Source organism: Balaenoptera ricei, chromosome 7, assembly GCF_028023285.1.
Source record: "Balaenoptera ricei isolate mBalRic1 chromosome 7, mBalRic1.hap2, whole genome shotgun sequence".
NCBI classification, from domain to species: Eukaryota; Metazoa; Chordata; class Mammalia; order Artiodactyla; family Balaenopteridae; genus Balaenoptera; species Balaenoptera ricei.
The window spans coordinates 87,518,399-87,534,361 of NC_082645.1; the positions used below are offsets into that span (position 1 = coordinate 87,518,399).

General features: G+C 36.8%; 1 protein-coding gene and 1 non-coding gene across 4 annotated transcripts; one reads left to right on the forward strand and one right to left on the reverse strand.

The window, feature by feature from the left end:
- Window positions 1–13: 13 nt before the first annotated feature.
- On the forward strand, window positions 14–10,160 carry PPIL3 (peptidylprolyl isomerase like 3). Of its 3 annotated transcripts, none has more exons than XM_059928480.1 (7): window positions 14–78; window positions 891–964; window positions 2,208–2,282; window positions 3,794–3,887; window positions 4,260–4,327; window positions 7,116–7,234; window positions 9,583–10,160. In XM_059928480.1, exons 2-7 carry the CDS (start codon window positions 962–964, stop codon window positions 9,707–9,709), a joined length of 486 nt encoding a protein of 161 aa, XP_059784463.1. In that variant the 5' UTR covers window positions 14–78; window positions 891–961; the 3' UTR covers window positions 9,710–10,160. The 3 variants fall into 3 exon arrangements, with proteins under 3 accessions (XP_059784463.1, XP_059784461.1, XP_059784462.1); XM_059928478.1 differs by having other exon boundaries at window positions 15–360; XM_059928479.1 differs by having other exon boundaries at window positions 20–108.
- LOC132369449 (U6 spliceosomal RNA) lies at window positions 8,194–8,300 on the reverse strand. Its single transcript, XR_009504423.1, has one exon. It is a non-coding gene; the product is annotated as a U6 spliceosomal RNA (small nuclear RNA).
- Window positions 10,161–15,963: the final 5,803 nt, after the last annotated feature.

Here is a 15,963-nt window from a genome sequence, read left to right on the forward strand (position 1 = left end):
CGTGAAAGGGGCGGGGCGGGGGAGTCTGCCGGAGGTCGTCCTGCTGATTTTGCGTCTGAGCTCAAGGCGCTTCTAGAGGTTGACCAGAGTTACGCTTCTTGTCCTAGTGTAATTATTAAAAGATAATTATGACCCTTTCATAGTCAAAAGTGTTCCTGGTGGGGAGAAATTAGTGTCTCCCTAGTTCTAGTCGTTTTGGTTTGAGACGGGGGGGAGGGAGGAGGCGAGCAGGTGAGGGGCGTTCTTTCTAATGGGTCCCTTGCTCGACTTCCGGTGGCCTGAAGAAACTAACTTCGAATCGGGCAACTGCGATTGCACCTTTGCTCTTTTAACAACCGCTGTGCTAATCGAAGTGGTTAAGTAAGTATGGGGTAACGTCAGTTATTCTTTCATTCACTTAACTCAAATGCTCGCAGAGCGCTGTGTATGTTAGTTCTTGGGCTGCTTCCAGTGAGTATTCTGTACGGGGAGGGTGTTGTTGAAATAAGACAATTAGTAAAGCATAGAGTATATTAGTGCCAACTGCTATGGAAAAGGAAATCGTTAAGGCAGGTTTAAATAGAGTTATCAGGTCCAGACCAGACTTTTGAGAAGAGACTTGGAGATGAGGAAAATAGCCGTACAGATGTCTGAGTGTACGTGTTCCAAGCAAGGGGAACACCCAGTGCCTAGACCCCAAGGCGGGAATGTACCCGGCCCGTGAAGAGTGGAAGTAGGAGTTGAGGGGCTTGAGACGAGTAGTATCGCCTGATCGCTTCCATAACCGGTTTTTTATTACTTGGGGCAGGATGGGTGCTCATGGAGACTTTTTCTCTTAAATATGCGGTAAAATGAGCAAGTATGAGTTAAGAGAGGGAAATGAATTTAATTCTTTTTTCTTTTGGAAATAGAGGCCCGTTTTTGAACTTCTCTCAGTAAACTGAGAAAGTAACAGTACTTCCTGAAAGCATCAAGAAGAAAAATGGTAAATTTTTACAGAATTCTTATGAATGTCTTTCATTATAAGTAATTTTTAGAAACTCAGTCAAGGGAAATAAAACTGCATGGAAATTTCAGTGACAAAACAGAGCAATGATAATCTGTAGAAGCATACAGTGTAAAGCGATTTCAGATTCTTTATGTTTTTCACTTAAAACACACAGAATTTACCTTTTATGGAAAAAGATTGATACAAGATGGATAGAGATGGAAAGGTGGTGTTGCAGGGTCAGAAGAGCATAGCCAGCTGTGATCATTTTAATTGGATCCTTTTGCTCTTGATCTAAGGTGGACAACTAGAGCCTGAGACAGAAAGACAGCACATGCCCCTTCCCCAACACACACACACACACACACACACACACACACACACACACACACACCTCCTCCTGCCCTCTGTCTTCAACCTGGTCATGCTCTGACTGCTAGATACTATTGTAAGAAGAGAATTTAAAAAGGAAGCCTCAGAAGTTTTCCACCGTCTCTGGAATGGGGTAACAAAAGGAACATTCTAGCTATCAAAACAACAGATTAAACAAAAAGCAAGCAAGAAGAAGTACTCTGGTTACCTCTGCACATTTACGATCTGAAAACACTGACGCTTTTTATGTCTGTTGTCTTTAGTGGAGAAAGAAATTGTTTTTTAAGTCTCTCGCCATTAAATTACATAAGGGAAATGGTGGAAACTATGTAAAAGTCATTTTCTTACTATTTTTCAATATATATTAATGACTTAGTGAATTGCCATTTAAGTCAGTAATACTAACATAAAAACTGTTTTTAATGCAAGAGGGAAGAGAAATGGGAACATATTGTATATGTATAACTGATTCACTTTGTTATAAAGCAGAAGCTAACACACCATTGTAAGGCAATTATACTTCAATAAAGATGTTTAAAAAAAAAAAAACTGTTTTTATTGATGAAAAATTCAAGCTTAAAATGATTATTTCCATCACAATATTTGCTCCCAAATATTTTATCATAGATATCATTTTAACTTAACATTTATATTTCTCCTCTGGAATTTTTTTTCTACTGCTGAAATAAATTTTGAAGAAATACAACTTATCTTTCAGAGTTACTGTGTGGGTGGATCATCTCTGAAATGGTGTTCCTTTCTGTTTTTATTCAGATAGTCATCTTTAATATCTAGTTAGGGAAATGATACAGTGCACAAAGTCACCTGAAGAAATCTCATTTGTTCTCACATTTTCTCTCCTTTTTAGTCGGTGACACTGCATACAGATGTAGGTGATATTAAAATAGAAGTCTTCTGTGAGAGGACACCCAGAACTTGTGAAGTGAGTACCATAATGTATGTATAAAAGATGAGTTAATGCAACAGGATAACCACTTTGAAATTGAGTCATCTAACTTAAACAACATCCAAAAAACAAGTTTCTATAAAACTATTGTCAAGAAAAACCTGCAATGATAATTTCTGGTCTAATTTACACTTCTTTTTCTGATGTCAAAGGTGGATCAAAGAAAGGGTAGAGAATTTTTCTCTAACCATAGAGTGGCTGTTATCTTTTTCTTTTGGCTCATTTTCCTCAAGAAATGTAAATAATCATTAGATATTAGGTAAGAGAACTGTTCCATACATTATTTCACTTGTTTAAATGACAAGGTTCTATCCTTGTCATTTAAACAAGGGAAAAAGAGGGAGTTCCCTGGTGGTCCAGTGGTTAGGACTTGGTGCTTTCACTGCCACGGCCCAGGTTCAGTCCCTGGTCGGGGAACTAAGATCCTGCAAGCTTCATTGCTCAGCCAAAAAAAAAAAGAGAGAGACACAAGAAGGAAAAAGAGTCAGCTATATATATTCATTCATTAAGTAATTTATTTATGGAAGGCTATCTTGCCAGTAACTAGAACTACAGTGATGAACAAGAGACATTCCTTGCTATTGTGGAGCTAGTATTCTACCCAGGAAGATAGGCAAGGGGGCAGATTCATTCTAGAAAAAAAGTAATTCTAGAGGGTAATAACGCTCTGAAGGAAATAAAGTTTTGAGATAGAGAATAATGGGAAAGGATTTATTTAAAAGAAGGTGAGGGCAAGCCTAGCCAAGAAAGTGATATTTTAAAAACTGAGTGTGAAGGGTCATGAAGGCATCTCTCTGGAAGAACTTATAAAAAGAACATTCCAGGTATAGAAATAGCAGGTACAAGGGCCTTAAGGTGGGAAAGCCTGTGTTTTTTGGATGAATTTTCAGAAGCCTGATGGGGTTAACACAGTAAGCAGCAGGGAAGGGGTTATTATCATTATGAGATGTAGAAGTAGGCTAGGTCATGCAGGGCTTGCTAGGCTCTCCTGAGGATTTTGCATTTTATTTCAAGAACAGAAGGAAGCTATTGAAGAGTTTTAGGCAGTGACATTATCCAAAGTAATGCCTAAAAGATATCATTTAAATAGGTTGTTGTAGTGTTTTCAGTAAATACAATTGGCTTTTTTTTTTTTTTTTTTTGGCTGTGTTTGGTCTTTGTTAATGTGCGCAGGCTTTCTCTAGTTGTGGTGAGTGGGCTTCTCATTGCAGTGGCTTCTCTTGTTGTGGAGCATGGTCTCTAGGCGTGCGGGCTCCAGGGCGCAGGCTCAGTAGTTGTGGCACACAGGCTTAGTTGCTCCGCGGCATGTAGGATAATCCTGGACCAGGGCTCGAACCTATGTCCCCTGCATTGGCAGGCAGATTCTTAACCACTGCGCCACCAGGGAAGTCCCTACAGTTGGTTCTTTATCTTAAATATTCTTAAATCTTAAATGGTTCTTATCTTCTGCTACATCATTTCTCAATCATTGTTTTTATTCTCTTCAGAATTTCTTGGCTCTTTGTGCCAGTAATTACTACAATGGCTGTATATTTCATAGAAATATCAAGGGTTTCATGGTTCAAACAGGAGATCCGACAGGTAAGTTATTCCAGTAATACCTAGGGTATATACCTAGGGTATGTAGTGTGAAGAAGAGACTAGACAAAGAATAGAAAAATAAAAGCATGTGGGGTTTTTATAACTTAACTTAGCGAGAAATTTTTAAGCAGAAGCTACTAGCACCAAGCCCTAAAATATGAACAATATTGATAAGGACGGTTTTTGGTTTTTGTAGAGATATTTTATTTTTATGGTTTTTAAAGTTCAATTTTGGTAAGTAAGAGAGGACATACCAAATTTTATTTGTATTTAAAGGGTTATGCTATATAAACTAGCCCTTATGTTTAGAAAATGAACCCTTTTTCAACTTTAATTAAATACTTTTTTTCATTTGTTCATCTTGTAATGTAGGTACTGGAAGAGGAGGTAGCAGTATCTGGGGCAAGAAATTTGAAGATGAATACAGTGAATATCTTAAGGTAAATCCAAAATACTTCAAAATCTTTTTTTTCATGCTGCGTTTATACTTGGAAACTTTGATACATATGTTGTAATAATACAGGTTAAAATAATTAGTAAAGATACTTTTTTGTAGTTTTTGCACACTTGATAAGTGATGTCAGGGAGAAAATATAAGTAGCAGTTCTAGCCTAATATATACTGGAATCTCACCATCACATGAATCTTGACATTAAGTGAGCTCATCTTTGGGTCCAATCTGAAATGTTTAATCAGCAATGTACCTAAGGGGCTTAATGCCTCACTATAAAATTCATGTTGAATGACATGAATGACATGAATCATTGACCTTTTTTTTTTAATTTTTGGCTGCACCTTGTGGCATGCAGGACCTTAGTTCCCCAACCAGGGTTCGAACCCTCACCTCCCGCATTAGAAGGCGGCGTCTTCACTGGAACGCCGGGGAAGTCCCTCATTGGCATTTTTTTTTGAGAGTGGAGAGGAGAGACTATCAGACCTCCTGCTTGCAATATTGCCTATTACCAATCTCCAACTTTTACCATCTTCTCTGAGATGTTTGAATCCTGTATTAACTTAATGTCTGTGGTAGATCTCAACTAGGTCAAAGAGAAGTGCATATAAATAAATCTTCATCATAGTAAAATTAGATATTTATACTTCCTTTTTTTTTGTATTTTTCAAACTTTCTAAAAATTAAAAAACTAGTACATGCCAATTTTTAAAAAAATCAGTTCCATTCCCCAGAGATGACATGAGTTAACAATTTATTGTGTGGCCTTTCAAACTTGTATCTGCATAGAATGATAAGTTTATAATTAGAAAAAAAGACATCAGTTCTCCTCAATCAGAATATGTAATTTTGTATGTTATTTTTCAGTTATAGTAAAATATACTCAGCAAAACTTCTGAAAAATATTCGTTGCAGTGTTTATCTCTGGATGGTGCCTAGGAGTAATTTATCCTTTTGCTTTTCTATCATGAAGAAATATTGTTACAGAGTTGGGGTTAGGAGGTGATAGATTGTTTAAAAAGTCATCCTTTTTCTGAATTGGAAATGAAATGATTTTTTAGGCATTAATGAATGACTGCTTCCTTGGTAGTAATCTGTCATCCTATGCCAGTGGTTTTCAAACTTTGCTGTTACAGATTCACCTGTGGAAGTTTTAAAACTGTAAAAGATTAGGGCCTTACCTCCCTAAGTCTAGAGAAAAAGTCAGTAGAACTGATTAGGACCTCGGTTGTATTTTAAGGTTCCCTGGTGATTCCTAGACAGACAAGGTTAAGAACTATTTTCTTATATACCAGACTTGAGGATGCGTATTGAATATTCACGTACTCTAACCCAGAAATTCCATTCCCACATGTTTACCCTAGAGAAATTCATGTACATGTGCACTAGGAAGCATGTACAAGAGTGTTCCTAGAGTACTATTGGTAATAACAAAAGTCTAGAAACAATGTCTGTTGATCTTTGAATGGACAAATTGTAGTATATTCAGAAGTAAAATGTTATACAGTGAAAGAAATCAGAACTACAGCTATGTATACATGTATGAATCTTAGAAACATAATGTTAAGTGTAGAAATCATTTCCCAGAAGACTACAAATAGTATGATACTATTTTATAGAGCTCAGAAACAAGCAAAAGGAAACAATATATTGTATAGGCATGTATTGAATGTAAAGATATCAGAACACAGGTTACCTCTTGGAGAGGCTGAAGTAATAGCTGAGAGGAGCACATAGGCATATGCAACAGTTTGGTAAATTTTAATTCTTAAAACTTGGAAATAGGTTAATGGGTGCTTATTTTATTAAGTTGTAAGTGGTACATATATTCTTATGTATGTATCAAACACTACATATGTTATTAGTAGTCACCTTTTAGGGAACAGTAAAGCATTAATATCTCTATGAAGCTGCATCTCTGTAGCTTGTCTCATTAGTGTCGCCTGATGAATAGCTAAAGATAGAGTAATCATTGGAGTTACTTATAGTGTATTTTATATTTGGGCATCTCCCTGTAAGACAGTTCTGTCTGTCTTCAATCTTATCAGTAAAGTCCTTTTAATTCCTGTACACAGTCCCTTGTATAGCAAATAGTATCATGAATATGAGAGCTAGACAAGGCCTTCCTTAGATCATCCAGTCCTGGGGTTATAAACTGACTGCCCATGGATGGAAGACCCACAGATGCATTCTCTATGGCCATTGGTTTAAAAAAATTGTAAACGTCATGAGGCAAGAGCTACACTATTCCTTTTGCCAGGCTCCACCATTCCCTAATGTTTACATTCTGCCCAATTATCAATTTATTATCTGGTAACCCTTGTGAGCATTTGAATTATGAATAAACCCCTGAATTAGTCCAACCTCCCTTGTTTTACAGATAAAGAAACTAGCCAGAGTCCAGTGTATATGTGAAGAGATTATGGGGATTTTGGTTTTGTTGTCTGCCTGATCATTTCATGCCAGCACACTGTTCCTTAATATAAATGTAAGGATTATTTCTATTATACATTGGTATTGCCAAAAGTGTTTGTGGCTCTGCTTCTCCAAAGATGAAATTAATTGGGGAATATGATTTGATATATAACAACTTAAATACAAGTTTCCAGAGGTACAGATAATACAGAAACTGAACATTTGGATTAGCCCTGCTGGAAGCTGATTACATGTTTTCTTGATCCCTTAAATACTGGGAAGGTAGAGTGCACGTCTTGTTTCAGTCCTTTATTTGGAATACTTATGTAAAAACAGTTAATACTTTGGTCTTTCTTTTTCAGCACAGCGTTAGAGGTGTTGTATCTATGGCTAATAATGGCCCAAACACCAATGGATCACAGTTCTTCATCACCTATGGGAAGCAGCCACATCTGGACATGAAATACACAGTATTTGGAAAGTGAGTATTCTGGTTATGGTTTTCTTTGGAATTTCAATGCAAAGGATGCATATGAGTGGCTGTGATCATAGCATAACTAATACTCAAAGAGCAGTATGAGAGCTAAACGTACCTGAAATTTAAGTCCACCACGTAACAGCCCTGTGACCTTGGGAAACCTACAACCTCTCTGAGCCTCAGTTTTCTTATTTTGTAAAAGAAGGGCCAGTACTATTTTTTCAGGATCATTATGCAAGTTAACAGTATGTATCTGTTTTCATTAAGAATAGCATCTTGCATCAACTAACACATCTGAAAAACAGTTGCTTAAACAAGATGGACTGGGATGGTGGTTCTGTTATATCACCGGTGTTCCAGGTGCCTCTGTCTGTCTTCTCAACCGTCTTTAGCTGTCATTCTGAAGCTCACTTCATGGCCATAACTTGGGCAGCACAGCCCCAGTCGGAACAGTTGTACTCCAGTCAGGAAGAAGGAGGAAGTGCAAAGGTGCTGGCCAGCTGAGTCAGCCCCTTTCTCAAGAGCTTTCCTGGAAAGCCCAGAACTTACCTACAAGGGAGGGTAGGCAGTGTTTCTTAGCCAGACGTATTGCCACTCGCAATAAAACCAGGCCTCTGTGAATAAGAAGAAGGGGAGATTGGATCCTAGGGAGTGTTTAGCAGTCTCTGCAATAATATCCATTACAAGCACTCTACCTGGGAATTGCTTTTATAAATCAACAGAAAGTCAGTTTGTCAACAAATATTTACTATGCTTAATAAACCAAGGCACAGTTTTAGAGTTTGTTTTATTTAACACTTTGAATGCCAAGCTAGGTTAATTAAAAATAGAAGAGTCTACAACTTTTCTTTTCTATTCCATATACAGGTCTAATTTATAGATTAATAATAATCAATGAAAAGGAATATTATAGCCTTTAGTAGTTATATTATAGCCTTTAGGCCCTAATCTTTTATAGTTTTAAAACTTCCACAGGCTTCACTAATTGGCGTGTCTTCGTTGCTCAGGGGCCACGCTAACCTTCTCTGTATCATTCCAATTTTAGTATACGTGCTGCCGAAGCGAGCACCAGACTCCCTTTTTTTTCTTTTCTCCCTTAACCCACCATTCAGAATTATTGATTAGTAATTACCAGGACTTATCTTACTGGATTGGTAAAAAAACTGTAGAGTTTAGAATAAGGATTCTTAATCTTTGGTCCAGTACCTCCTTGAAATTGTTTTGTATATATGCACATACATTTTTCTGAGAAAAAGGGTACATAGCTTTCCACTGGTTCTCAAAGGGGCCCATGTCCCAGATACTTAACTAGGCTTACTTGCCTCAGTTCTACATGCCCTTTTTTGCCTGAGATCTGTTTCTTGTACCCTCTTTTTCTCTTACTGACCCAGAAGGTGGGAAAGCCTTTATTTATTTAGTTAGTTAGTTAGTTTTTAGTGGAGTATAGTTGCTTTACAATATTGTGTTAGTTTCTACTGTACAGCAAAATGAATCAATGATACATATACTTATATCCCCTCTTTTTTAGATTTCCTTCCCATGGGAAAGCATTTAAAACTTATAATTTCAAGACCTTAATTGTCCTACATTTGGGTGTAAAATCCAAAGGTTTGGTTATAGTATCACTTTAGTGGAAATGTAAAACAAAATGGAAATCTTATCTTTTTTTAAGTACATAGTATGTCTTAGGAATTGATTTGAATTGCACTAGGAAGTATAATCTAAAAAGCCACTTTTTCTTAGCAAATGTTTTAGACTAACTTTCTAGAACATATTAGAAGGATAGCTCTCAATATATATATATTTTTTCTTGATAGAAACATGAAGTGGGCTTGCTGGAAGTGGGCTTAACTGTTGATCTTCTCTTCTCCTATTCTGAATATTGTTTTTTGTTGTCCAGAAGCAAAAAATAAAAACACCGTATTTAAACAATAAAGTGCAAAGAGGCCACCCACTTCAAGACCTTCAGTGTAGGGCAGTACTGATAATACTAGTGTCATCCTTACATGCTTTCTCCAGGTTTTTCCTATAACAAAGAAAACCTTATGACTGGTTATATTGGCCCCATTTGTAGCTATTCCATGTGAATGAGGCCGAATGCAATGTTTAGATACTTTGGTGGGAATATTCCTGCCCATTGCTATTGTTGTCTAAAGGCATAAAAATGAATTTTTGTTTCTGAATTTTGGCCCCTACCTATGGCAGGAAATCAAAGCGATATTTTATTGTACACTCAACTGGAGAATTCAAAGAACTATGAGACATGGTGAGAGACTGTAATTGCTATAGGTATTTGGATATTATGTTTCCATCTCAGGATATTTTCCAACATTATATTGTTTCTCTTTCAGGGTAATAGATGGTCTGGAGACTCTAGATGAACTGGAGAAGTTACCAGTAAATGAGAAGACATATCGACCTCTTAATGATGTACACATTAAGGACATAACTATTCATGCCAACCCATTTGCTCAGTAGCTATAATAGACCTGGACAAATACTTGGCAAACTACTCAAGGAACACACCTATTATGGTTTACCCAGTTTTAATTATGTCAGAGATTGCATCATTATACAACTTGTTTACAACTAAGATCTACTTGTTTACAGCTAAGATCTTCTATGAGTTGGTGGTACCAAGGGAAGCCAAACAGCTTTAACTCCTATTCTTAGAGGATATTCTTTACTGTAACTTTTTTTTTTCACACACACACACACACACACACACACACTGTATTTTATTTTTACAAGAGATAAATAGACTGACACCAAGCATTGTACAGGGATGACCACAACAAAAGCAACAATGATTGCAATTACCAAACATGAAACACACTCATACTATGTCATAATATTGACATTCAGTCCAGTAATCCTCCACTGTAACAGCTCCTTTACTTTGCAGTAAAAATTGATTTGTATATTCTTTGCCTCTGAGTCCTTGTGGGATTTTTTTTTTTTAATTCAAACAGAAAGTCACAAAAATTATACTCATCCTCATCAGTTCACTCAGTCCCATGTAATTAATTTTTTTTTCATCGTGATCTTTTGTTAGCAATTTTATGAGTTCATCAGTTTTTCATTAGAGTTCTGAAAATGCTTATTCATTCAGTTCAGCAGTACAGTCAGTTACCAGAAACCTGTACTTGTCAGAGTCTTTTCCATGAATTTCTTGAAGATGAAACCCTTTTATAGGAACATATTTGCAAAAGCATCAGAGTACACCCAGAACTGTCTGTAAATGACAAAAGACTTAAAAATGACCACGGTTACAGATTTGATGAAAGTTCATAATAATGCAGTTGACAAGAAGATTAGTTATTTCTGAGATATACATTTTAAAGTAATAACTAGGATTATGACTTATAACATTATACCAGAACATATAAGATTTTTAGAAATTTCATGTAATGTCTGAAACATTTATATTAACATATTTCCATACAAATAACCCAATGAAAGTTTAGTATTAGTTGTTTTGTTTGTTTGTTTTTTTATACTGCAGGTTCTTATTAGTCATCAATTTTATTTTTTTATTTTTTTATAATTTTTATTTTTATTTTTATTTATTTATGGCTGTGTTGGGTCTTCGTTTCTGTGCGAGGGCTTTCTCTAGTTGTGGCAAGCGGGGGCCACTCTTCATCGCGGTGCGCGGGCCTCTCACTATCGCGGCCTCTCTTGTTGCGGAGCACAGGCTCCAGACGCGCAGGCTCAGTAATTGTGGCTCACGGGCCCAGTTGCTCTGCAGCATGTGGGATCTTCCCAGACCAGGGCACGAACCCATGTCCCCTGCATTAGCAGGCAGATTCTCAACCACTGCGCCACCAGGGAAGTCCAGTCATCAATTTTATACACATCAATGTATACATGTCAATCCCAATCACCCAATTCAGCACACCACCATCCCCACCCCACCGCAGTTTTCCCCCCTTGGTGTCCATATGTCTGTTCTCTACATCTGTGTCTCAACTTCTGCCCTGCAAACCGGCTCATCTGTACCATTTTCTAGGTTCCATGTATATGCGTTCATATATGATATTTGTTTTTTTCTTTCTGACTTACTTCACTCTGTATGACAGTCTCTAAATCCATCCACGTCTCAACAAATGACTCAATTTCGTTCCTTTTTATGGCTGAGTAATACTCCATTGTATATATGTACCACATCTTCTTTAGCCATTCGTCTGTTGATGGACATTTAGGTTGCTTCCATGACCTGGCTATTGTAAATAGTGCTGCAATGAACATTCGGGTGCATGTGTCTTTTTGAATTACGGTTTTCTCTGGGTATATGCCCAGTAGTGGGATTGCTGGATCATATGGTAATTCTATTTTTAGTTTTTTAAGGAACCTCCATATTGTTCTCCATAGTGGCTGTATCAATTTACATTCCCACCAACAGTGCAAGAGGGTTCCCTTTTCTCCACACCCCCTCCAGCATTTGTTGTTTGTAGATTTTCTGATGATGCCCATTCTAACTGGTGTGAGGTGATACCTCATTGTAGTTTTGATTTGCATTTCTCTAATAATTAGTGATGTTGAGCATCTTTTCATGTGCTTCGTGGCCGTCTGTATGTCTTCTTTGGAGAAATGTCTATTTAGGTCTTCTGCCCATTTTTGGATTGGGTTGTTTGTTTCTTTAATATTGAGCTGAATGAGCTGTTTATATATTTTGGAGATTAATCCTTTGTCCGTTGATTCGTTTGCAAATATTTTCACCCATTCTGAGGGTTGTCTTTTCGTCTTGTATATGGTTTCCTTTGGTGTGCAAAAGCTTTGAAGTTTCATTAGGTCCCATTTGTTTATTTGTGTTTTTATTTCCATTACTCTAGGAGGTGGATCAAAAAAGATCTTGCTGTGATTTATGTCAAAGAGTGTTCTTCCTATGTTTTCCTCTAAGTGTTTTATAGTGTCCAGTCTTACATTTAGGTCTCTAATCCATTTTGAGTTTATTTTTGTGTATGGTGTTAGGGAGTATTCTAATTTCATTCTTTTACATTGTAACTGTCCAGTTTTCCCAGCAACACTTATTGAAGAGACTGTCTTTTCTCCACTGTATATCTTTGCCTCCTTTGTCATAGATTAGTTGACCATAGGTGCGTGGGTTTATCTCTGGGCTTTCTATCTTGTTCCGTTGATCTATGTTTCTGTTTTTGTGCCAGTACCATATTGTCTTGATTACTGTAGCTTTGTAGTATAGTCTGAAGTCAGGGAGTCTGATTCCTCCAGCTCCGTTTTTTTCCCTCAAGACTGCTTTGGCTATTCGGGGTCTTTTGTGTCTCCATACAAATTTTAAGATGATTTGTTCTAGCTCTGTAAAAAATGCCATTGGTAATTTGATAGGGATTGCATTGAATCTGTAGATTGCTTTGGGTAGTATAGTCATTTTCACAATGTTGATTCTTCCAATCCAAGAACATGGTATATCTCTCCATCTGTTGGTATCATCTTTAATTTCTTTCATCAGTGTCTTATAGTTTTCTGCATACAGGTCTTTTGTCTCCCTAGGTAGGTTTATTCCTAGATATTTTATTCTTTTTGTTGCAATGGTAAATGGGAGTGTTTCCATAATTTCTCTTTCAGATTTTTCATCATTAGTGTATAGGAATGCAAGAGATTTCTGTGCATTAATTTTGTATCCTGCAACTTTACCATATTCATTAATTAGCTCTAGCAGTTTTCTGGTGGCAGTTTTAGGATTCTCTATGTATACTATCATGTCATCTGCAAAGAGTGACAGTTTTACTTCTTTTTTTCCAATTTGTATTCCTTTTATTTCTTTTTCTTCTCTGATTGCCATGGCTAGGACTTCCAGAACTATGTTGAATAATAGTGGTGAGAGTGGACATCCTTGTCTCGTTCCTGATCTTAGAGGAAATGCTTTCAGTTTTTCACCATTGAGAATGATGTTTGCTGTGGGTTTGTCATATATGACCTTTATTATGTTGAGGTAGGTTCCCTCTCTGCCCACTTTCTGGAGAGTTTTTATCAGAAATGGGTGTTGAATTTTGTCAAAAGCTTTTTCTGCATCTATTGAGATGATCATATGGTTTTTATTCTTCAATTTGTTAATATGGTGTATCACATTGATTGATTTGCGTATATTGAAGAATCCTTGCATCCCTGGGATAAATCCCACTTGATCGTGGTGTATGATCCTTTTAATGTGTTGTTGGATTCTGTTTGCTAGTATTTTGTTGAGGATTTTTGCATCTATATTCATCAGTGATATTGGTCTGTAATTTTCTTTTTTTGTAGTGTCTTTGTCTGGTTTTGGTATCAGGGTGATGGTGGCCTCATAGAATGAGTTTGGGAGTGTTCCTTCCTTTGCAATTTTTTGGAAGAGTTTGAGAAGGATAGGTGTTAGCTCTTCTCTAAATGTTTGATAGAATTCACCTGTGAAGCCATCTGGTCCTGGACTTTTGTTTGTTGGAAGATTTTTAATCACAGTTTCAATTTCATTACTTGTGATTGGTCTGTTCATATTTTCTGTTTCTTCCTGGTTCAGTCTTGGAAGGTTATACCTTTCTAAGAATTTGTCCATTTCTTCCAGGTTGTCCATTTTATTGGCATAAAGTTGCTTGTTGTAGTCTCTTAGGATGCTTTGTATTTCTGCGGTGTCTGTTGTAACTTCTCCTTTTTCATTTCTGATTTTATTGATTTGAGTCCTCTCCCTCTTTTTCTTGATGAGTCTGGCTAATGGCTTATCAATTTTGTTTATCTTCTCAAAGAACCAGCTTTTAATTTTATTGATCTTTGCTATTGTTTTCTTTGTTTCTATTTCATTTATTTCTGCTCTGATCTTTGTGATTTCTTTCCTTCTGCTAACTTTGGGTTTTGTTTGTTCTTTCTCTAGTTTCTTTAGGTGTAAGGTTAGATTGTTTACTTGAGATTTTTCTTGTTTCTTTAGGTAGGCTTGTATAGCTATAAACTTCCCTCTTAGAACTGCTTTTGCTGCATCCCATAGGTTTTGGGTCGTCGTGTGTTCATTGTCATTTGTCTCTAGGTATTTTTTGATTTCCTCTTTGATTTCTTCAGTGATCTCTTGGTTATTTAGTAACGTATTGTTTAGCCTCCATGTGTTTGTGTTTTTTACGTTTTTTTTCCCTGTAATTCATTTCTAATCTCATAGCGTTGTGGTCAGAAAAGATGCTTGATATGATTTCAATTTTCTTAAATTTACTGAGGCTTGATTTGTGACCCAAGATGTGATCTATCCTGGAGAATGTTCCGTGCGCACTTGAGAAGAACGTGTAATCTGCTGTTTTTGGATGGAATGACCTATATATATCAATTAAATCTATCTGGTCTATTGTGTCATTTAAAGCTTCTGTTTCCTTATTTATTTTCATTTTGGATGATCTGTCCATTGGTGTAAGTGAGGTGTTAAAGTCCCCCACTATGATTGTGTTACTGTCGATTTCCTCTTTTATGGCTGTTAGCAGTTGCCTTATGTATTGAGGTGCTCCTATGTTGGGTGCATATATATTTATAATTGTTATATCTTCTTCTTGGATTGATCCCTGGATCATTATGTAGTGTCCTTCCTTGTCTCTTGTAACATTCTTTATTTTAAAGTCTATTTTATCTGATATGAGTATAGCTACTCCAGCTTTCTTTTGATTTCCATTTGCATGGAATATCTTTTTCCATCCCCTCACTTTCAGTCTGTATGTGTCCCTAGGTCTAAAGTGGGTCTCTTGTAGACAGCATATATATGGGTCTTGTTTTTGTATCCATTCAGCAAGCCTGTGTCTTTTGGTTGGAGCATTTAATCCATTCACGTTTAAGGTAATTATCAATATGTATGTTCCTATTACCATTTTCTTAATTGTTTTGGGTTGGTTTTGGTAGGTCCTTTTCTTCTCTTGTGTTTCCCACTTAGAGAAGTTCCTTTAGCAGTTGTTGTAGAGCTGGTTTGGTGGTGCTGAATTCTCTTAGTTTTTGCTTGTCTGTAAAGCTTTTGATTTCTCCATCGAATCTGAATGAGATCCTTGTTGGGTAGAGTAATCTTGGTTGTAGGTTCTTCCCTTTCATCACTTAAGTATATTATGCCACTCCCTTCTGGCTTGTAGAGTTTCTGCTGAGAAATCAGCTTTTAACCTTATGGGAGTTCCCTTGTATGTTATGTGTCGTTTTTCCCTTGCTGCTTTCAATAATTTTTCTTTGTCTTTAATTTTTGCCACTTTGATTACTATGTGTCTCAGCGTGTTTCTCCTTGGGTTTATCCTGTATGGGACTCTCTGCGCTTCCTGGACCTGAGTGGCTATTTCCTTTCCCATGTTAGGGAAGTTTTCGACTATAATCTCTTCAAATATTTTCTCTGGTGCTTTCTCTCTCTCTTCTCCTTCTGGGACCCCTATAATGCGAATGTTGTTGCGTTTAATGTTGTCCCAGAGGTCTCTTAGGCTGTCTTCATTTCTTTTCATTCTTTTTTCTTTAGTCTGTTCCGCAGCAGTGAATTCCACCATTCTGTCTTGCAGGTCACTTATCCGTTCTTCTGCCTCAGTTATTCTGCTATTGATTCCTTCTAGTGTAGTTTTCATTTCAGTTATTGTATTGTTCATCTCTGTTTGTTTGTTCTTTAATTCTTGTAGGTCTTTGTTAATCATTTCTTGCATCTTCTCAATCTTTGCCTCCATTCTTATTCCGAGGTCCTGGATCATGTTCACTATCATTATTCTGAATTCTTTTTCTGGAAGGTTGCCTATCTCCACTTCATTTAGTTGTTT